The sequence below is a fragment of the Onychostruthus taczanowskii genome, unplaced genomic scaffold, assembly GCF_017590055.1.
Source record: "Onychostruthus taczanowskii isolate IOZ18803 unplaced genomic scaffold, ASM1759005v1 scaffold96, whole genome shotgun sequence".
Classification (NCBI taxonomy): domain Eukaryota; kingdom Metazoa; phylum Chordata; class Aves; order Passeriformes; family Passeridae; genus Onychostruthus; species Onychostruthus taczanowskii.
In genome coordinates this window covers 1212882-1236514 of record NW_024507657.1, presented here as the reverse complement: position 1 = coordinate 1236514, position 23633 = coordinate 1212882, and the positions used below count along the sequence as shown (strand labels likewise).

The window sequence follows — 23633 nt, the reverse complement described above, 5'->3', positions numbered from 1 at the left end:
CTATTTCTGCAATTTTGTTACTCTGATTTTCACCTACCAAGAGTCATCTGCAGGAGTCTTTGCTTGCTCTGTCTTAACTTAGTCCTACTGCCCAGCTCACATTGTAGAAACTCTAGGGAGGTAGTTTACTCTGCTGCCTCAGTTCAGCTAACACCATTCTTTGCTCTACAGATCCAATGAATTTTCAGAGGCAGATTTGCACTGCCTGTGCAAAAGGAAGAACAAAAAGGTGCCTCAGAGCTCTGTATTCCTGAAGTTGCAATTCCTGAAGCTGTCCCCAGCTTTCTTGGGGGACTGAGTAACTTCAGAATGATTCTCAGTGCTACTTTTAATTGAAACATCCTGGAATTAATGAATTCCTGACTCTGTTCAGTGAGCTGAAGTAGAAAGAGACAGTAAAAAAGAGGGGTAAATGAACAGTTTTTCTGATTAACCCTTCATATTTAATTTGCCATTGGTAAGGGAAATTCAAGTGTTTCAACAACTTAAGTTAATGCATTATTTCTCCATATAACAGTAGGAAAAGTTATTTTTTTACTACAGTAAATTGCTACGTCCAGATTCAGAGTATACAACCTGGGCAAAACTCTCAGAGCATGCTCCCATTCACAGAGAAGTACTCCACTTACACAGAAGAAAGTCTTAAACAGAAGTCTTAAACAGAAGAAAAATCTTCAGAGGCAGTAGCATGAGAAACAAAGCAAAATCATGCAAGTATGTTCATGTTATGATTTTTCTACTATGTGAAAGCTGTCTAATTTTGTTTGTATCTGAAACATCCAATTCTGATAGGGAAAGCATACCTTGTGGGTAATATGCATGAATAAAAGGTAATTGTTTTTCCCTAATTTAGTAATCCTAGTTTATCATCCTGCATTCTGTAAATGTGATTTTAAAACAAGAAATCACAGCAGTTCACAAACTCACACCAAATCATTTTGTTTGCACATACTGAAGTCTTACAAACTTATTGTCCAGCTGAAACTTAGCAATATTTTAGGCAAATGGAGATTTAGGGGCATTCTGATCTGATAATTTTTTGAAGTTAATAAGATTATTTTAGATTCGTATTACTGCAAGAGACAACCAAATAGCTCATTTGTGGCTTTAATTCATGCCAGCAATCACACATTTTCATATTCTCCACTAGTTCTTTTTCCAAATAATGTCTCAGGAGAAAGGGGCTGATGTTAATAGAATCTGGGAATTTGGAGAAGAAGCAAGCAAATTTAAGAAAGTTGTGGCAATTACTGAAATGGCTTAACTGCAGAGAGATAAATCAGCCACAAAGTTCTCCTAATCCTGATTAATAACTTTCTGATGAAATTTAGAAACTAATTGCTGCTGCCGAGGCCCTCCTTTGAACTGTGTGCTGGGCATTAGTCATAGAACCAGAAAGCCACTAACCTCATCTGACAAGCTCCCCACACTGCTACAAAAATGGAAGAAGTTTTTAAAGCATTGGTTTAGCTCCAAGATCAGCTGCCAGAAAACAAGTTTGGGAAATACAGCTGTATGGGATGTTTTCAACATCTTTTCTCCTTTTATAGCAGAAAACTTGCTTTTAGTTACTTACCAGACCAAAGTCCTTTATGTTATAAAACCAGGGCTCTGCATTACTTGGAAATTTCAGCTGGGCTTTATTACCTGGGTACACAAGCAATTGATTTCCAATGCAGTTTGATGACAGAAGGTGGATTTTTAAAACTCCTTTCTCGTACACAGAGCTATAAATTTCCCACTCTGATCACTATATTGTACACTTACATAACTATTCCATGCTGAAAGCTAAAGAAGTGCCAGATTTCAGTGCCCTAAAGAGACATGATTGGGCAAAAGCTGTAAAATTTATTCAAATGCCCAATAGTGGCAGAAACATGTGAGGGTCACACAGCTTAGGACATTACTAAAAGATTAGCAATAAGGTAAATATTTACTGCTAAAAACAGATCACATTGCTAAAGTACTGGTCATCTACAAACCAGAACATGTCTTAAAAATAAACCTCCTGGCATATGAGCACACTTTTCAGACATCTGCATTGAATTCAAAGATGATAAGGAAATTGAGGCAGTGAGAAAGACAAACTTTAGACATCACAGTCATTATATAGTTTGCTCCAAAAGTATCACAGAACAGGTCGGGTTGGAAGGGACCACAACAGGGCATCTATTTCAATCTTCCTGCTCAAGAAGGCTTATCCCAGAGCACATGGCACAGGATTGAGTCCAGACAGTTCTCAAGTATCTCCAGCGAGGGAGACTCCACAATATCTTTAGGAAATCTCCTTCTGTCTCAAACTTTTTTACACAGCAACTACACATGAACTGAGGAATTCAAACCCCGTGCTCAAGTTCTCTGGATGCCCATAGGATCAAATCTCGAGTGTCCAGATTTGCCTTTAGATGGAATTCGATAAAACTGGAGGTCAAGAGGCTTTCTGCACTGAAGTGCTGTAGGTACAACAAAGTTAATCTGATCAGAGCATACCAGGATGCCGAGATATTGCTGCTGGCCAGCAATATGTTGTTCAAGCACTCATTTACAAGACTCAGGATTTATGAGGAATCTGAAGAACTGGTGATAGGATAGAAGAACCAGATTAATCATACAAGGAACACAGAGTGTAAAGAATGTGGAGACTAGTCTGAGGTCAGGTCCTGCAAATTTGGAAGAGAGGCTATCGTACAGAAGGCAATTGTTTTAAGGCCTCACAGAAAGATACAAGCAAAGAAAAACTTCAGCAAGCGAAGAGAGAAGTCAGGGTAATCTTCTTGCCTGTCTAGAACAGTCAAACCTTAGAGGCACTTCCTTGACTTCCATGAGTGTTTCTCTTCCCAAATTCAAACACTATCAGATACTCAGGATAATAAATTAGACCTACAGAGATCACAATGTCCTTATTGCTACAGTTGGTCAAAACACTTTGTTTTCCTTTCTATATGACTGATCTTCAGGGCTAAAATCCACCAGTACTTGGGACACTGCTTAGCAAGACTTAAACATGCTTTTGCAATATGAAAGAGAAATCTGATGTTTGTCATTTTTTATAACTGCACCATAAATTTAAGTGGCAAGTTTCATCAAAGAAGACATGGCTTCTAGAGAGCACAACCAATGATTCCTCTCTTCTCCCTCAGACAGAAAGCATCTGAAAGAGTCCTACTCAACACCATCAGATGAAGATGGATAATAACTCCCCAATCAGAGACAGAGCTGTGGCAGTGGTTTGTCATGACATATGGGGAGATGCCACTCCTGTTTGTTTTACATACCTCTACACATAAGCCTACATGCAGCAGGAGGTGCTGCACTCTGTGGGCTAAGGTATCTGGATATACTTCAACATATGGGAACTCACCATCAAAACTCATACATGCTCTTTCTAGTTAAAATTCACACTTAACTTTCTACAGCAAGATGATGAAGCCAGGAGTTTCCAAATAATTTGTGTACTACTGAGGTCATACTGATGTCTTTAGAACCACCCAAATTTCATGAAAGTATCTGGTTTTGCATGAGCAAGAGGAAGTTCAGTATTTAGCGGGAAGAGGTACAGAAATGGCCCAGTGAAAAAGTATTAAAAAGCTGTAAGAGTTAAATACTCCCCAGTTCACACCTCTCATGGGTTAACAGAGATGAAGTTCAACAACACACCACAACAAATAGCAGTACATTCTGAAAGGTACAAGATCTTCCTGCCCTTCTCTCCAAAATTACACCTCTCTCAATGACATCATAGACCACACTGTAGAGGAAGTTTCTATTCAGAAGACATAGTCAAGGCAATAAAAACCTGTGCCACTCAGAGCAAATAGTGAAGGCATACAGTTTGCCAATCATGGGACATTGGTTCCCACTGACAACAAAAAGAAAATCATTCATCATAAATTTATATTCTCTTCCTTTTTTCATATAAGATCCAAAGAAATATAACATATTTGTCATTATTGCATCATAGCCCATTCAGATCCACAGAGCAAACAAGAAGATAATACTAATACATGAAGTGCCATGCCTATGGTTGTTTAAGGTATCATTATTTTTCAAAAAGCAGCATCCTGCTCTAACTGACCCCAACCAACGAACTTAATACTTGACATAAGTCAATTAAAGCAAAATGAAATTTGTAATCAAGTTTCACTGCATGGTAAGTAGTTTTCTACAAAGAGCTGCAGCCAAGGTATTACACATTCAAAATAGAGAACTCCATATAACTCACATCAAAATATAGAATAAACTATGAGCCAGACAAATTATTAAGTTATTCTGGTCTGTGCTTTTTCAAAGACTTGTAATATAGCCCTACTGATAAAAAAAAAAGAACTTCTGTGCCAGAATCCAGGAAGTAAAAAAAAATAAACACTCCAAAATTTATTCTATCATTCTCATAAACTAAAACCACATTTGTGTACATTTACAGACTACATAGTTCATTCATTTATTTGCTCTATTTCTTACTGCCAATACTGTATTTCTGATGGCTAAAATTTGTCATTCATTATGCATTCTGTCGTTTTGATTTATTCTTGGGACTGACAAGGCAGAAATACCTAGGGAAAACACAAATGTTTATGTGTAACTGAATTTCTTCTAATGACAATTTTATCTGATGCTTGAGCAATTGTGATGTTCCAAAAAGGAAAGCCTGAAACAGTTTTCTTAGATGTACCATCAGATATCTTTTGTACACCTAATCACATTAGGAAAAAACATGTGGCTTCCATATAGGCAAAATCCCTCCAAATGCTGCTGCAGTCTGTGAAGACCTGCAGAGGAACCAGTGAGGCTTTTTTGCATTATGTTCAAGTCAGAAGAGAATGCCAGGCACCTCCAAAAGCTGTCTGGACAGTAGTAAGATTGCTTGCCTCTGCTGAATATCCATTTTCTACATTTTCATGCCTCAAAGTGCTGAACACCACATTTACAAGACAAACCTCAAGATGTGAACAACAGAAAGTTCTCTGTTTCAGAATGAGAGAGAGCTAATTTGCTGATTGTTCTGAGTTTGACTTGAGGCATCCAAGAGAAATTAAGTCTGTGATAATGTTTGATTATGTATTACTTACCAGTGCCAAAACTCTCCTCACCACAAAGGGAACAACGTCCAGAGTCCATGAGATTGGAAAAATACCTCCATCCTGCTGGTGTCTCATACACAGGAACCTTCATAACTTTTGCCACTCTGGAAAACATACAATAAACATCATACTATTAAGACTGTGCTTTTTTTACATAGGATCTGAGGTCAATTGAGGAATAGTCTAGGTCTCATTACATCTCCTGACAGCTGGACCAGAAGTAAAAAAAAACCAAAACCAAGAACAGATCAACACTATCATTCAAAACTGATCCTCGTCTCAGCACCTAGCTTCAGCCAGAACCAAGTATGTTTATACATTAAGTGTATTGTTTTGGAAAATTTAGGACATCAGTTCAATAGGCTTTACCAGTATTTTTCCCTTGATACTGACCAATAAACAGCTAATCTAAGGATGGACAGTTTTGTTATACTAATATTTTAATGGAAGTTAAAGTAGCATGTTGAAGCACCCTCCTTTACAAAATACAGGTAGTCAAATATCAAAATACTTGAAAAATATTTTTACTTCCTGCAATGTGTTCAAAGACAAGACAATACAGGAATGCTTCCATTAAGCAGTATGTTCTTTAAAAACCTTTCCTAGTCTCAACCTGAATCTCAACTTATTTTCCCTGTATCCTATCACGTAATACAAGAAACCCTCTCACGATCTGGATGATGTGCCTGTGTTTTCAAGAACCAAAATTAACCACCTTAGAAGCTGGATTGCATTCTTTTCCCCAGCTTGTTAACTGGTAAATATTCCTGTTATAAACTATAATGAAAAAAATCCTTTCTTGGACTAAAAGAACAGAAAGAAAGAAAATCCACCCAACAACTCTAAAGAAACTCTAAATCTCAAGATGAGATTTATGCAAAATGGGTATTACCAGTCTTCTTTCTAATTATATTTGCTGGTTTTCATTGTGTACCCAGGGTTTTCAGAACCAACTGTTTATAACATGGAAATAAGAATTGAGACAAGGTGAAGCAATCTGACCAATTACCAACAACCTCATGCTTCAACTATCATACCTAACAATATTTCTCAAGGCAAGAGAGTTTACTTAATTTTAACTCCAGTCAAGCCAAAGCAAAGCAAATTAATCAAAGATAGATTCAACACAACACAACCTGTCTAAAAGCGTCAAGGTGAAAGCAGTCACCCTCCTGATAAAAAAGCCACCTGTTTTCTGATGGCACATCTCTCTGTCTTACATGAAGTGCATAAAGTAGATGGGATAAACTGTCAAAATATGCCAGCACTGATCCCTTCAAAACCTGGTACATAAATGTATATAAATGAGAGAAGCACACAACTGTCAAGGTTGTAAGAGACCTTCAAGATCATCTAGTCCAAATGCCAGCCTAGCACCATCATAATCACTGCAGGTGCCAAATCAAGACACCTCTTGAATACTTTAAGAGAGCTACTTCACCATCTCCATGGCCAATTTATTCCAATGTCTAGCCACTTGCAGTGAAAAAATCTTTCTAATATTGAATCTGAACTTCTCCTTGCACAACTTAAGGTCACTTCCTCTTGTCCTTTCACTTGATATGTGGCAAAAGAGATTGACCCCTACCTGGTTACAACCAGGCAATAATAGAGTGATAAGGCAATAACAGAGTGATAAGGCCTTCCCTTTTCTCCAGGCTAAACAACCTCAGCTCCCTCAGCTGCTCCACACAGGACTTGTGCTCCAGACTCACAAACTTCACTGCACTTCTCTGGACATGCTCCAGCACCTCAGTATCATATTCCAAGTACAGAAGGACGATCCCTGCCCTGCTCCTGCTGGCCACACTATTGCTGGTGCAGGCCAGGATGCCATTGGCCTTCTTGGCCACCTGGGCACTGCTGGCTCATGTTCAGCTGCTGTCAGCAGCACCCCCAGCTCCTTTTCCTGTGGGCAGCTTTGCAGCCACTCGGCCCCAGCCTGTGGCACTGCCTGGGGTTGCTGTGACCCAAGGGCAGGAGCCAGCACTGGCCTTGTTGGACCTCACACCACTGGCCTGGGTCCATGATCCAGCCTGTCCAGATCCCTCTGTAGAGCCTTCCTGCCCTCCAGCAGATCACCACTCCTGCCTGATGGTGGTGTTTGTGAACTGATTGAGCTGAATTCTATCCCCTCATCCAAATGATTGATCAAGATGCTAAACAGGACCAGCACCAGTACTGAGTCCTGGGGAACACTACTAGTGACCAGCCACCAGCTAACTGAATTTAGTTCCATTCACCACCGTAAGCGGTGGCTCTACAGTTCAGCCATTAAGTACTCTCTCTGAAATTTTTACACCATTAGCCTGCACTGTAATGTAGTCTCCAAATCAATCTCTTTTTATCTAAGAATATCCATTCTCTAAGCTATTCTCTCCTATTCAGCCTAGGTGTTCATATTACATCTAAAATTAGTGATTTTTAAATGAGATAGAGTAAGAATTACTGATATTTATTTGAAAAGAGACAAAAATGTACATGAAGAAAAGGGTATTGCCAAAATTTTTAAACCTGAACTCAGATTTCATACCTCTAGTTTAGAGGTAGAGGTGGGTATGTACCTCCTTGTGTTTATTCAGCACTACATACATTATTAAGTCTCAGAAATGCTGTTCCATAAAGGAGGTTTCATAGGGCAGAGCTGAACACGTTTCTGTCTCTTCAAAAAATCAAGAACATAAAACAATTTAATCTCTGTGTGACAATAACTTCAGGCTGAAAACAGGACTGTACTGCCAAGAAAAGAGAAAACAATAAACCAGAAGGCAATACCTGACATGCTGGCAGAGCAACACCAATTCTCTTAAGGTAGCCTAACAATACAGCCGGAATATGTTTGCTTGCAGAAATGTTCCCATATCCTGGTACAGTTTTTGCAGAAGGAAATCCTTTCCCATTTACTTTTCTGCATTCCTCTAGCTGGGGAACAAATAGCCTGGGATAGACTTAACCTGACCAGCACTAAAAAAGCTTCAAGAAGCTGTAGCTGTTTTCAAAGAGTTCTATGCACTAGGCTAGCAATGAAAATACAAATGTTGTTTCTTTTGGCATGTGGGATCACTTTGTACAGAGTTTATAGTACGAATAGTTTGTAGTAGGAATATGACAGATTGTTCCATGCACCTTCTTTTTTTCTTGTTGTTTCTGGCTCTTAATAATTCAACAGAGTAAGCAAGCAGAAATACGCTGAAAATTAAGCATACTCCTTTCTTACTGACATTTTTCTGAAATAAAGAATCATCACTGGAAGTCTCAATAAATGCAGAATGTGCCTTTATGCAGCCTACGGTGAAAAATCACCCCAGAAAACATGAGGAAGGGTTCCCACAGAAAGTTGCAAAAATTCTCAAAGCTGCAGACTCTGAGAAATAATATGCTGCATTAGATCAAACACATAATCACATAAAATACAGGAAAACACCCTCAGAGGAAGGAAACTAATATGTGACAGTGAAATTACTAGATCTTCAAAGCCACGGAAAACAGAGATTAAATGTGGGAAAGGGGAGAGATTTTTAATGCTCTTTACATCTACATCTTTATAAAATAAAAATATAACTAGGTATTCAGTAGAGGAAATGTTTTTTTTAAAAAATCCTAATTTTTCCATTTTTTTCTCACTCTGTATTTATCAATCTGCTTTTTAACAGACAAAACTCCTAAATCAGAGCTTTCAGTCATTGATACAACAAGAAGCCAGATATTTTTTTAAATAAGTTCCAGTTGAGACTGGTAGAATCCCTGTGGACCAAAATTTGGAAATTAGTTTCTCTGTTCCGCTGAACTGAACATTTGCAGCACTATTTACTGCAGCATATGGCTTCCTGACAGGCTTCATAGATGCTAGGCAAATAAATAGGATAAGGATTTCAGGAACTTGCAACTCAGCAAGAATTGCTGGTGAGTCACAGTAAGGATTTTTATCTTCAACAAATCATCGGTCCATTAATTACATTGTACAATGTTTTCAGAAATGCACCTTCACAGGACAGTTCAACAAAGACTATGTATGTTCAGCTTTTTAAGTTTCTCTTCTTTCTTACTTACACTAGATATATACTTACACTAGAATCCCCATATTTGGGGAATTAGAAATGTAAATGTAAAGAGTTTTGTCTGTATGAGATCTCTTGATGAGAGAGGATACTACTTCTCTCAGGAAGTGAGTCTTGGAACTGGTACTGCAAGTGGTATTTATCTTGCAGAAGTCTCACATAACACAGTAAATTTTATATATCCTTAGATATGTATAATGCATCATCAACAAGATACTGATGCAGCAGTGCACCTGTAAGGGTGGTACCTCAGGCTCTGAGCTTTCACGCTGTAGGTACTGGCTGTTAAAAGGCCTCACTTAATGGATGGAATATACTTCCAGAGCAATTCAAAATAAAAACTGGGAAAAAATATGCCCTATAAATAGGTTCATTTCCCTAGTCTATTTCAAGTAAAGACATTCTATTTATGTCTAATCACACAGTTGATATACCTGTGTTTATATGTTCCATGAGTATGAACTGTGTTGAAAGAAGACAACAAACTATGGACATTCTGTTTCTTGTCATGTTGGACATTTAATGGGACTGACTTCAAACACTACACTTGCTTGCCTTCTTTTTGTGTAAGTGCTCACTACATCAATGAGATTATACAATAAAGTTTCTTCCGTCTGTGTTGGGCAGTAATTACCCCTTGCTAGACTAGGAAACAGAGTATTTACACTTAGAGCCAAACTCAAAGGTAACCTTAGTTATAACCTTAGAATAACCTTAGTCTGCCCATATCAGAACTAATGGCATTTATGTTCCCGGGATGCTGAAATAATAATTATGGAGAAAAGAGTTAAAGAAGAGTGGACTGCACTTTTTGCAATTACTCGTTATTTAAAATTATACTTTGTGAATTTAAAAAAAGCAGGAGCAGATGCTTTTAAATGTGGAGATAACAAAATGAGTGAAAATAGGAATATAAATTATTGTACAGCTCCATAGTTAAATTTAAAGGAATGTCAGTTCCTACTGTTTCAGAGTTTCACTGTAATTTTTATTTTGAAGAGCTAGTCCCACGCTACCTATACTGACTGCCCACTTTCTTTTGAAACATAAGACGAATGTATACAATGCAACACTGAAAATCAGTTTGAGTTGTTTTATCTCTAGCAAACAGAATTATTGGAGAGTTTAGTACCAACACAGAAATGTGAAGCCAATTCTTGAACTCCACAATAAGTCTCACTTAAGCATGAGCTGGCCAGCTCATAATAAAGGTAATAATGAACACGTAACTATAGTCTTCTAATGAAGATTAGAATTTTTAAAAATTTCCTGACAGAAAAAAAAAAAAAGTAACAGCTAGTTCTAAGATTACTCCTGAAAGACCTAACAGACTAATGCGGAAAACTTTACCAGGCAACTGGACTACTTATTGTACAGATTCACATCTGAATATGCAAGGTCTTCTCCTTATACTTCATGGCCATCTACATGTCACCTAACTAGGAAAACAGAGGGTACAGGACCCTTGATAGCCCAGATTATTTTCCCTGGAATTCTAAAAATATTAGCCTGATAAACTGTATAAAAAATATTTTTCATTTTAAAACATGGGTTTTTTTTTAATTCAGAAGTGTTAAAGATCCATGTGATAACGTTCTTTCAGTTTTCAGTAGACACAACAGATTATTTTTCACAGATAGGCTTATAAAACAAAGTGGTTCTTGGTGGTATCTCCCAGACACAGTGGTTTTGCACTAGCAAAACACCTATGACACCAGCAGAATGAGCCTGACTTACATTAACAAGAGTCAGAGGGAAGTTTTCTTTAACTTAATTGTTACAATGCCACAAAAACATCCCGATGAATATAAATCATTCAAATACAATAGCCTGCAGCAAGCCGACTTTCTTGTGCCAGTGAAACTCTTATAACTTCCAAGAATAGATCAGTCAATCAGACAGAATCATCCTGCCAAAGTTGTGATGCCTGTTCACCACAAAGATAAAGGTGGAGAGCTTTCTGTGACAGGTCTCATGAACTTGTAAAGATGTTACTGGCTAAACTTTTATATTGTAGGTGAAATGCTGTCTAGGGTAAACTGCAGCACCACTTTCATTCTGGAGTCTGAACTTGGAGGAAGAATTAGGTGTTAATGAAAGAAACACTAGAGAAGCAGCTATAGCATGTCCTTGCCTCTCATCTTCCATCACCTGTAGGTATCAGCTGACATGTGAAAGATGCTAATACGCACCTGGGTGAACAGGCTTCAAAACACAGACTGGTGTTCCATGGATACACTGACTTTCAATCCTGCTCCTCGCTGTGGTGCCAGCACTGAGGTAAACAAGGTTCTGTAATTCAGAGAACAGCACGTCTTCCTCTGCAGAAAGGTAAGCACTAACAATCAGGAATTGAAGGAATTTGTGGGACAGACGTGGGCCACTGAAGGATAGTGTGTTGCAGCAGCACTCCAAGAGAGAACAAGCCTCTGTAATGGTTTCTTTCAGAGTTACTATGGCTATAGAAGGGAAAGGCTTCTTACTAGGTCTTCTAAATCTCTACTTAGCCACTGAAGTAGTCTTTGTTATCTAATCTCCAGCTGATAAAAACTTCACTTGATTTTAGGTCTGAAACATATTTTATTTCAAAGACAAGACTATTACTTGACTGAAACTAACAATGTTTTTCTTTCCACTTCTGTAGTTTTGCTTCATGCAAAGAATTAAACATATCTCAATGAGGGACCTGCATCTGATTTATCAAGAAGATAATTTCTCTCGCTGAAAATAAGTCTTCACACAGTCTAACCTTAGCCTACAAACTTTTGCATTTGATATTTTATTGCCTGAGTTACTTGGATTTTTTTTCTAATAGTCTGGACACTTCTGAGGTCAACACAAGTGATTTCCATTTCCCTACATCAATTTTGCTATCCCTTTATTAAAGATACTGGGTTGGTTGTTTTCTAACCATATACTACAGAATTTGTCTTGTGTACTTGCAACCAGACCCAAAATTTAATGGTTTCATTCTTTTAGATCACTCTCTTCAACATTCAAATTTCTTATGCAAAAATCATCAAATTATTTTTTAACTTTCTTCACACCATATTCATTGCCTGATTAGCCACCAAGTCCCTATCCCACTGCATGGTATTTCCACTTGTTCTCTCTTTGTTCTCTTCTTCCCAGTGTTGGAGATCTCTTTGCTATTTCATTTTTCAGTTTCTGAAGTCTAATTAATCTCAACTTTGGTCAGTTCTCTCTTCATTCTTACTATTTCTTAGGCTGCAAGAGTCACGAACCAAATGGTTGTAACTGGTTTTTTTTTAGTCCCATCTCAAAGTCTTCACTTTTTATCTATGCAACTGCAATAGACTGTGAGAAATGCACAGTAGTAGCAATGACAGCAGGAGCACCAGCACCAACTATAACATGAAATAGAGGCTCTGCTTCTGGATGTTTTCACTCTGTCTGCACCACCTTCCCTTAAAAGGCTTCAACTGCATATTGTGCAAGGAGCAGAACTAAACCAGCCACCTCCCTTATATGGTCAAGTATTACAGTGTTACTACTTCCCAGTCTTTAATTTATTAAGCAAAAAGCAGTGGAATGCTAAGCCCTCGCACACAACACAGATAACCAGGACATCTCTAAGATGCAAGCTGTCATGTCTGGCACAAAGGCTGTCAGCACCCTATGGCAGGGAAAAAAATAGGTAGTAGACAAGTTCCCTTACTTATTGCTTTCTAGTATGCTGCATGTCACAGATAACAATCATAAAAAATAAATCAATACAGAAAAAGCATAGAGACACTTTAACTATGAAGCATCTAAAAAAAGTTAGGATTTTTTTTTTGCTTTCTTTCTCCCTACCCCTGCAATGTTTTAACTAAAATACTTATACAGGTGCAATAAAGGTATGCTGAACCACGCTCTGGTGTTCAGGGGTAGTCTCTGTCTTGAAAACTGGCAACTTCAGGTGGATTTTTTTTGGTTGACAATAGTCCTGAGTAATGGATTGCTAATAATTGCAGAAATTATCAATCTAATCAGTACTATGTGAATTAGCTTTCTATCAATGGAGTCTCCTGGTACTCACGTAACATAACTTGTGCCAAAAAAACATCCAGTATTTTCTCCTGCCTCTCAGTCTCACATCACCCTTTCTTTGTTTTTGAAATCTTTCAACAGTAAAAACTAAAAACTGCTCTAGCAGAAAGGCAAAGTCATAGAATCAGAAAGTTACAGAATCATTGGATGAGTTGGACTGTGAGTGACCTTGAAGATCATCTAGTTCCACGGTAAGGATGGAACTAGATGCGATAGGTAAGGATGCCACCCTCTACATCACATTGCTCATAGCCCCATCCAACCCTTCTAGGGTTGGGCTGTCCACAGCTTCTCCAGGCAATCTGTTTCAGTGCCTCACTACCCTCACAGTGAAGAATGTTTCCTCATTTCTAATCTAAATCTCCCATATTCAATTTGAAAAAATTCCCCCTTGTCCTAGCACTATGTTTGCATGTGGAAAGCTGTTCTCCATTTTTCATAAGCCCTCTTCAGGTACAGAAAGGGTCCCCCAAGATCTCCCCAGAACCTTCTCTGCTACAGACTGATCAACCCCAAGTCTCTCAGCCTGTGCTCACAGGACAGGTGCTTCCGACTTCTGAGCATCTTCATGGTTCTCTTTTGGACCTGCTACAACAGGTCCACACCTTTCTCGTGCTGAAGACCCCAGAACTGGATGCAGCTCTGCAAGTGGGATCTCACAACAGCAGAATGCCCTCCCTGACCCTGCTGGCCACCCCTCTTTATGATGCCATGTGGGACCATGTCAGAGGCATAACATCAACTTAGGTATATGACATCTGTCAGTCTTACCTTGTCAGCCACAGTAGTCACTGCAGTATACAAGGCCAGCAGGCTGGTCAGACACAATTTGTCCTTAGTAAAGCCATGCTGGCTGCCTTGAATCACCTCCTTGTCCAGCATGTGCCTTAACACTGCTTCCATAAGGATTTGCCCCATGATCTTCCAGGCACAATGGTAAGACTCAACAATTTATAATTCCCACTCTTCCTTTCTCCCCTTTTTAAAAACAGGAGTGATGTTTCTGTTTTTCTAGTCTCCAGGGACATTGCCAGACCACCATAACTTTTCAAATATGATAGAGAATGGCTTGGCAAGAATATCATCCAATTCTCTCAGGAACCTTGAGTGTACCTCATCAGCCTTAAAGATTTGGGCCTATTTATCTTCATCAAGTGGTCACATACCTGCTCTTCACTGCCAATGATATGAACTTGACTCCCCCAGCCCCCACCTGGAGGTTCAGATACTTGAGAGATGTGGAAAGCCTGACTTCCAGTGAAGACTGAGGTGAAGAATTCATTAAGTACCTCAGACTTTTCCCTTTCTGTTTTCACGATTCTTCCTTCTTATTTACCACGGCCTTTATTTTTTGCCTTCCTTTTCTGAGCTATGTACTTAGATAATTCCTTCTTGTTATTCTTCACATCCCTCGCCAAATCCCATTCCATCTGTGCCTTAGCTTTCCTGACCCATCCTTACAACACCTAATCTGAATCTCTGTACTCTTCCTAGGTCACCTGTCCTGCTTCCATTCACTATGCACTTCCTTCTTATTCCTCAGTTTGAGAAGCAGATCCTTGCTCAGCCATGCTAGTTTCTATCCATCTCTCTTTGATTTTCTAAACACTGGGATGCAAAGCTCTTGTGCTCAAAGAAAAGTGATCTTAAAGAGTTGCCAGCTATGGTCTGCTCTTCTGTCCTTAAGGGCAATTTCCCATGGGATCACACTCACTAATTATTTAAACAACTGGAAATTTGCTTTTCTAAAATTCAGCAGCCAGTCTATGTTCCTTTCCAGGCCCAAGTTCCTTGGGATCATGAACTCAACATAGGCATGGTCACTACATTCCAGTCAGTCTCCAATCTTAACCACTCTAATGAGCTCATGACTAAAACCAGTCCAGGCCCAATAATGCTTCTCCCTTGCTCAGTTTAGCTGACAAATCCATGAACACAGTCTACCTGGCTCGTGTCTTCTAATACCACAGACACGTAACAAGCAACTGAGCTACATGGAATTCCTGTTCAGCACAATCACCACCATACCCAAGGGATATTGTGTAGAAAGTCAGATACTTAGCTTTAAAGCTCTAAACCAAACAAATTTAAAAATTAGTATCTCCCTTTCGCTCCTTGAAGTTCACTGGACTTCATCTGTCTTCCTTAGGAGCAGACTTGCACCATCACAAGGCTGATTAAAGCACTTATCCCAGAACTCAGGCTCCCCAATACCCACAGTGAGGCCTCGCAGTCAATCATATTCCTTGTTGCCACCTGTAGGTCACAAAGTGAACAGACAGCTCCATATTTCACACCATCAAGTCTTCCTACACAAGCTCTGCAGGACCTCAGCCAAATGTTACAAGCACCTTGTGCAACACACAAAAAAGACAGCACTCTTGAAGTCCTTGAGACACTTTACAAAATAACGGAAAACTAATTTGTGTCCCAATCCATTCCACAGCTAACTTTCCAATTCTATCCCAAAGGGTAAAAGTAAAGTCACATGCTTATCTGCGTAGCCAGCTACAGAGCCAGGGGAGCACTGCAGAATTGAAATGCACTTGTAAGCTGCAGCACAGCTCTAATCAAATCTCTGAGAAAGGACTGCAGAAAGCCACTGCCTCTTTCTTACTCCTCAGGGAGTTATGTGGTCAAAGTAAAAATAGCCAGCACAGCTCCTTGCTGAGTCTGCCTTTACCTTCAAAACTAATGTGATAATCCTGTGCACTGTGGGCAGGAGGTGCAAGGATACTTTTTATGGACACTGTACTCTAGCCTACTCTCACTAATCTGTGATGGAGTGAACTGCCACTGATGCAGAACTCAATGGTGAACAGAATGGTAAATGCATCTTTAAAAAATACATGAAGCAGATGGCATGCAAAGCTGGGATTTATCACCCCACCACTGCAGTTGCTGCAAATAGGTTACTGTTGTAGTGACCAAAGTATGAAATTACTGCCAGGGTTAAAACTATCAAGTGAATGCAAGTTACACATATGTTATAAGCAAGATTGTTACCATCCCAAATTTGGGACCACTATGAGCCATTAAAGAATCTGCTTTCTGGAAAGTTAAATCACTTTTAGGAAGTTACATTGGTGGAGTCCTCATATGCAGGCCTAGGTTTAAGGCTGTAAGTACAGCTTTGGTTTGTCAGTCCCCCTATGAAATCTGGATGATAATATAGAGTTCTAACAATAAGATTCCATAGAAGAAAACAGTTCTCTGAAGAGCTAAATGTTCAATTCAATTTAATTGATGTACGTTTGTATGTACAGAAACTGAGAGCGATCCCTCCTTTTGAGGAAACTCAGTCTTAAAAAAATCCTACCATGAATTTTATGAGAAGCCCCTCACTTCAGACATGAAACTGGCCAATAAGTCTGTGGCATCTGCTTCTGCTCAGTAAGACTATTATGGTATGGTATCCATACTGCTGTCAGCATGAAAGCATGGTAGTCAAACTACAAAACACACAATTACTTGCAGTCTCCAGAAAACAAAAAAACCATCACAACCTGAACTTCTTCTGTCAGCTTTTAAAAAAATCACAGCAGAGATTTTAGCATGGAGCAGATCTTCCAAAAGGAATCAGAAATGGATGCAACTCCTAGACAATAGCCTTTGGTAGAATAATAATAAAATTTCACTGAATAAATACTGACTTAAGTGGAGTTTTTTATACGTAGAGTTACTAAGGAGCACTGTCTTGTTCATCTATATTAAACACATTGTTAGGTCAAGCAAAACCCCAACATTTCTGCCTTTTTTTTAAAGAAAAGTTAATTTAATCTTAATGCAAAACCCTTAATTTCAAAGAAAATATTTGTGCTCTCATTACAGACAATTAAATGAGTGAATTCACTTTTAACTGCTAGAAATTACTCTTAGTTACCTTCTACTAGGAATAAGTGCATTTAAAAATTCTTTTTCCAAACAATTAATAGCCTTTTGAACTTATCACACTACCAACCCTTATCTCTTTGCTCTCTTCCACTGAATGATAAAATTCAGAACAAATCCACTGCATTTAGAGCTAACCCAGACTGTTAACCTGAATGCCTGTATCTGGACTGAGTATCTGCATCTGAGTTTGCTAAGAGCAAGCGTTTATTTTAAGTACAGTATTTATAATAGTGTTCCTTTCTGCTGTGTGTGCAGGAAAACACAGATGGCAAGATGAGAATAAACAAGAAAGGAGACTAGAAAAAAGCCTGCTGCATTTCTCAGGGGCAAGTCTACAAAGTTCATAGCCAAACTTTTTGTGGGAGGACTAATGATTTAAGCCCTGCTGGATACTCACTGACCTTAGGCACCTTTGAAGGTGAACAATAAATGCTACACTGACCAACAGAGCATGGTACAGGGTACCTGTAAGGTCAGGGTGAAGGAATTATCTGTTAAGCAGGAAGCATTCTGGGCCCATCAGTTGGCACTATGCCCCTGTTGGCTAATCTCCTTCACAGGCCAGGTTTGGTGCTTTGCAAGCACAAACAAATAGGCAGTGGGACTCTACAGAATACCTCTGCACTGCCCTGCATAGGTACCATGGAGACATCATGAGATATGAGCCATATCCAGGCTTCCACAAAAAACACCACAATGCACAAAGAATGTGTAATTCAGGCTTTGATGAATCTGTTATCTTCCTTAACTGCAGCAGTGTCCAGAATGTCCACAAGCTTTACATGATTTCACACTACGCTACTGTCTGTGGACATGCAACCCCCTCTTCTGAGCTGTGTTCTTCAACACTCTTCCTCTTCCATATCTTATGTCCTTCTGGCCCAGCTTCAGCATGCCACCCACACTGAGATTTATGAAGAGATACAACCTAGGAGGTTTGTGCTGGGGGATGCTGACTCAGGCACAGCACAGCTTCAATTTCTCCTTAACAGAACAACAAGTGTTTTATACAAGGGTTCAGTGTCAGAAAGGAATGAGTAAATAATAAATGGATGAAAATAAAAAACAAGTAAGTAATAAACCCAGTACTTTCATGCAAATCTTCTTTTTTTCTATATTCTCCACCCATTTTTTAAAATAAACTTCTACAAAAGGCTTTCTTATTCCCCTTCAAATCTCTAGGAGTTCTTGTGAGTCCAAAAGTAAAATATGCTTAATTACATTGCTTAATTGGTACCAAGAGGAAAATGTCAACTATTTTGCTTTACTGATTAAACACCCATTATAAAGCAACATTAGTTATGTGGACTGTAAGAGCTGTTTCCAAGAAATCTGTTAACAAATCCAGTACCTTACAGACAGAAATACCACTCCATGTGAATGCCAAGGTGAATAGGTCTGTGTATAAATAAAAATAAGTTGGAAGTTTTATTATTTAAAAAGGAGGGAAGAAGCAATTTCAAAGTAAAAAATTCAAGTGTTCATCCTCTTGCTTCTGATTTCTCATTATCGTTTTTAATCTACACATAAAAACAAGATGCTGTCAGCACACTGTGTAAACAAGCCAAACGATTCTGTAGTTTAACTTAGCTGAGAGGTTTATCTTCACTGAGACTACAGATTGCATGGGTCCCTCCTGCCCAGCCCCTGCAGACTCCTCCCTTGCCTTTGAACAGAAGTACCAATAGGAAAATTCCATTTTCTAGAGGAAAAACTTTAACATTTCACTTAAAACCCATCAAACCAATTAGCTTGACCAAGTATCAGTATCAGCATGACCCACCACTACTAAGTTAATTGCAGCTGAGATGAACTTCAAAGCCTGCAGGAGGAAGGCCAATTTGTCAGATCCACATGAGGAAAGGAAACCTCCTAGAATAAACAGCTACTGAATGTTAAGAAACTAATTTCCTTCACTGAGACTCTGCCCCCACTAACCTGGGGTCACCTTCCAGCACTCTCCCAACCCACAGCGTAATGTTTAAAAGATTTTAAGAAAAGTAACTAAATAAGGAACATGCAAAACAGCTCTGGGACATGAGCAACAGGCACAGGAGAAGCAGAGTAGACTTCTTGCCCATTTTGCCTCAGGTATGGAAATACTCATAGACATGCTAAAGCATTGCCAAGACACTCATCAATTCATTAGTAACAAATTTTAATGTTCTGAATGATTAATTTGAAGAATTTCTAGAACAGTTACTGCCAGGCTTTCCACAACTCTTACCAGTGAAACAAAGAATTGACTGATCTGATAGAAATAAAAAAACTCTCTATAAAATACGACATGTGAGCCTTGATACTTCCTATGTTTGACGGTGGCTGTAAAGATAGAAATGGAAGTGTCTGATGGGTTAGTGCAAGCTGCAGTTCATGTTATTACAGTAAATTCAGCAGGACAGTCTACTAATATATAATTTCAGTGAGCTACAAGAACCTTAATTAGCTCTCTAATTATGCTGGCTGAGTGACACCCACCACAAAGGCAATTTCTGCAAAGGAGCAAAGTCAGATTGAAACTGAACAAGGAGTATACAGCTCACAGACTGGTAATGATGTCAGTAAAATCTTCTAATTGGCAAAAGCAGGAATGAATCAATCATTTTAAGCACATCTAAATTATGAAGGAGAAAGACAAACCTTATTTGTACAGAGATTTGACAAAAATAAGCAAATAGAGCTTTAGCTGTACCTGATAGTGAGTTGATTCATTTGAACAATAGAAATCTATAAGCTCACAGCAGTGTTCCTGAGACCACATTAATTTGATTTTAGACAACAATTTCTTGTGTTTCTGAAGAACAATTTACTCAATATTCTGCTAACTAGGAGGGGTGTACAATTAGCTCTTGACTCTGGAAACCTCAAGACCTCATAGCTGGTGTGGACCACTGCCCAAGGGCTGACAACCACTGCTGACTGGCCCAGAAAGGAGCTATCCTTACAGTCCCATCATGTTCTGTCTTGTCTAAGAAATCAACTTGCACTTGGGAGGAAAGATACTGAGAAAAAATATGACACTGGATGATTGCAGAGATAAAACAACCCAGCAGACTACTACAGCACTGAGTGATCAGCCAGTCAGGAGCACATCCTAAGGAACTTAATTCTACAATTTACAAATAGAGCTCTGACTAAGCTAAATTCCTAATACAACTCAGCAGTAACTTTATGGAGATATTTGCTCTATCTATATTATTCTGGAATCACAGAAAGGTTCTGCAAGCCAGTCAAACCATCCATAACTACACATAGTACACCTCAGATCCATAGTACCAAATGAAATAAACAAAAAAGATCAGTCTTTTAAAGAAATTTACAGACTATGACTTAGTTCACTCTGTAATATTCTGGCAATGTCATGATGTTGTATTAGTGGTAATAAATGCTACTTGGACAGTGAAACTATAGTAATTCTCATCAACAGCAAAGCCCATACTTCATCTCATAAACTCAGACAAATGATACAATTGATAAAAGTGATGAAAACAAGACAATTCTCACTGGGTTCCCAGTCAAACCAGTTAGGATAAAAAATTATTTATGCATTACAATCACAAACAATAGATATGGGCAACATATCTTCTCTTTAACGTAAGTTACACAACCCTCTATGCATAATATGCAAGCTTGTGAAAATGCCATAATTTCCTTTGAAATGTACTTTTCCACAAACCCAAACTTAACAAGTCTGATAACTTCCAACAGAATGTATTGGAGCAACTAATGTTGCTTCCAACTGTTTCTCTTGGTTACAAATATACTGGAAAGCTTTGCACAAGATGCAGTCTGTGTAACTCTTTCTTATTAGGAGTTGTTTTCCTCAGCGTGTGGGATGTTAACAGGTGTATTCATCATGATGTTCCACACCAAATGCTGTCTCATGTTGCTTTAGTCATCAGTTTGAGATTCAGATCCAAAATGCATAACTTCTCACCCTCTTTTGCAAATGTTTCAAGAGTCAACTCCCAAAGGAAGTATAACCTTCAGGACAGCGTGCCTGTGACTCCATGCCTTATGAAAACCTCATTGTCCTTTTCACACAAGCTCTAATAGAATGATTAGAAACAGCTGTTGACATATACAGTATTCAGCTATGGCTGGGCTAGAAGTAAGGATAAAGCAAGACACAAAAGCTGCTTTGCCACAGACAACTAGCAAATACACACATCTCTGTGAGTATAACAAGAGAGAGATGTGCTTTGGCAGCCAACACACCCCAACAGAATTTTGTCTTTCACATAATAAAACCAGCTGGCACAGTGCTCAGAGTCCTTGTGAGGTGAAATTAGAATCGTAAATATCTCAAGTTGGAAAGGACCCATAAGGATCACCCATAAGGATCACCAAGTCAAACTCCCTGTCCCTCACACGATGACCTAACAATTAACCATATGACTGAGATCATTGTGTAGACAGATGCTCCTTGAACTCTGACAGACTTAGTGCTGCAACCACTTCCCTGGAAAGCCCGTTCCAGTGACAAATTACACACATATGTACTGCATATCCACAGAGAATGAGGTCTGATTGCAGAGTTCACAGTAGTAATGAAAAAAAAGTCCAACCAGCTGGAAAGCATGCAGCCATGCTCTCCAGATGTATTGCGGTAATCCCTAGGGTTATTCATGCCCTTCCTGGCTGAGATACAAGAACCACTTTTTGTTATTATTTCAGCATTCATGTGCCTGTAGATTAAGTTAACTCCTCATCAGCAGGATGAAGAGAATGCACAACGATCAGATATGATGGCTTCTAGCATTCTGTGAACTTTTACACAACAAATGTAATTCCTTTAAAAATTCCAGTTTTATTTTAGACTCTAAATTCTGCCATGGCTAAGCAGCAGGAAGATTATGCCTCGTTCTAGAAAAGACACTGTCCTCTTCTTTTATGGCAACAACTGACTTAGTATTAGGCAGCCTGTCTCTGCCCCATTCCCAACAGCATGGCCTGTGATGAGCTAAGCACTGTGAACAAAGGCGTATATTTTCTGTATGTATATTTTTGAATATACATACAGAAAACCAGCTGTCATTGCTATGCTGTAGTATGCTGTTGTTAACAGCCTGATCTGTTGATGGTTTCCTGAGTAAGAGAGGAGACCAGTCTTCTTAATGCATGGAAATAACAGAAACAAACAAAAAGCCTGATTAAAGCAAGCTGGTCCCTGGAAAATGAAACTTACCTAAGAATATAAGAAACACCCAAGCATAAAATTACACGAATGAATTTTAGTAGTGGACCTCGTCTCATTAAGGAAAAACTTTGTGTTTAGTGCAACAATGAAATATCAGCCAGGTCTGTAATAAATGCAAACTACAGAAAAACAAAAAAAAAATCCCAAAGCATGAACGAGGAAAAAACAATACTTAAAGCCTTCTCACCTCCCCACCCTTAAACAGATACCTTTTCTGTTCTAGTCCCAAGTCCTGCAGTCAGTGCTGCATACAGAACCCATGGGTTTTTCAGCAATACAAAGGTCTATGAAGGCAAGGAGAAATGCTTTTTAAGTTTTCTGATTCTACAGAAATTTTCAGGAACATTTTATTATACCAGAGAAGAAAAATGGCATGATGAATTATAAGGTGTAATAAAGAGGTATTCTCCTTTTTGTTCTACTGCAGATACATAGTGAAGTGAAGCTCAGTAATGTCATAACTAAAGACTGGCAAGACCCAGGGTCTCTTTCAGGATATGCAATAATCCTGTGAACTAAGCACAGGGAAAATACCCTCAATTAACTCAGGAGTACACATCTCATATTCATTAGCCTTTCCTGGCTTACTACAGTGAGGTCAGCTGGTTCACTGTGCCTATGCTATTGACGAAGATGCAAACCAGATCTGAATATATCCACTACATGTGTTACAAAACTCTGTATTGACTGCAATTCAAATTGGATTACCAGTACTCTGAATTATCTGAATAATAGAGAAGGAATGGCTTTAGGTACATATCAGAAGTTACTGATTGCCTCCCTAGCTGCTTCTTCACTTCCTGAGTACAATAATACTACTTCCATCCTCTCATGCAGAGACAGCAGGATAGCTCGTAAAATGATCAGGACAGAAACAATGCAGTTTCTCCAGATGGGCAATTCCTTGGTTTTGAAGAAAATTAAGAAAAAATAGTATTAGGCAACATAGTTTTTTTTCTATAAAAAACCTTACTGCTAGATAGTAACTACAAGAGAGCAAAGGTGCAGGCAGGCTCAACAATCTTGGTGCTGTAAGGGCTTTCCAGCAAAGGTCTCTTCATAAGGACACAGTACTATAACTTAGAAGTGACCATGGAAGGTCTCTAGTCCAACATCCTGGACACAAAACTTACTTATTTCAAATTTCTGTCCTTCCACCATGCACAGCTGGGAAGTGCCTTGCTCCAGGCAGTGGCTCTCAACAGCCACTCTCCATAGGTACGGGCAGCTGTCTGCTGACACCAGAGAAGTCATCCTTCTCCAGGCTGAACACAGCTCCCCAGCCTCCCCTCCTAGGGCCTGTGCTCCAGCCCCATCTGTGTTGGTGATCGTGTGCTGAACTTACTC

At 39.0% G+C, this 23633-nt stretch overlaps 1 protein-coding gene across 1 annotated transcript in view; it reads right to left on the bottom strand.

Moving 5' to 3' along the window:
- PGM5 (phosphoglucomutase 5) overlaps positions 1 to 23633 on the bottom strand; it is a 68128-nt gene that overhangs the window by 18982 nt on the left and 25513 nt on the right. The window contains exon 7 of the mRNA XM_041426945.1: positions 5070 to 5185. Within this exon, the coding sequence (XP_041282879.1) occupies positions 5070 to 5185 (116 nt within the window). The remainder of the gene's footprint in view (positions 1 to 5069; positions 5186 to 23633) is intronic.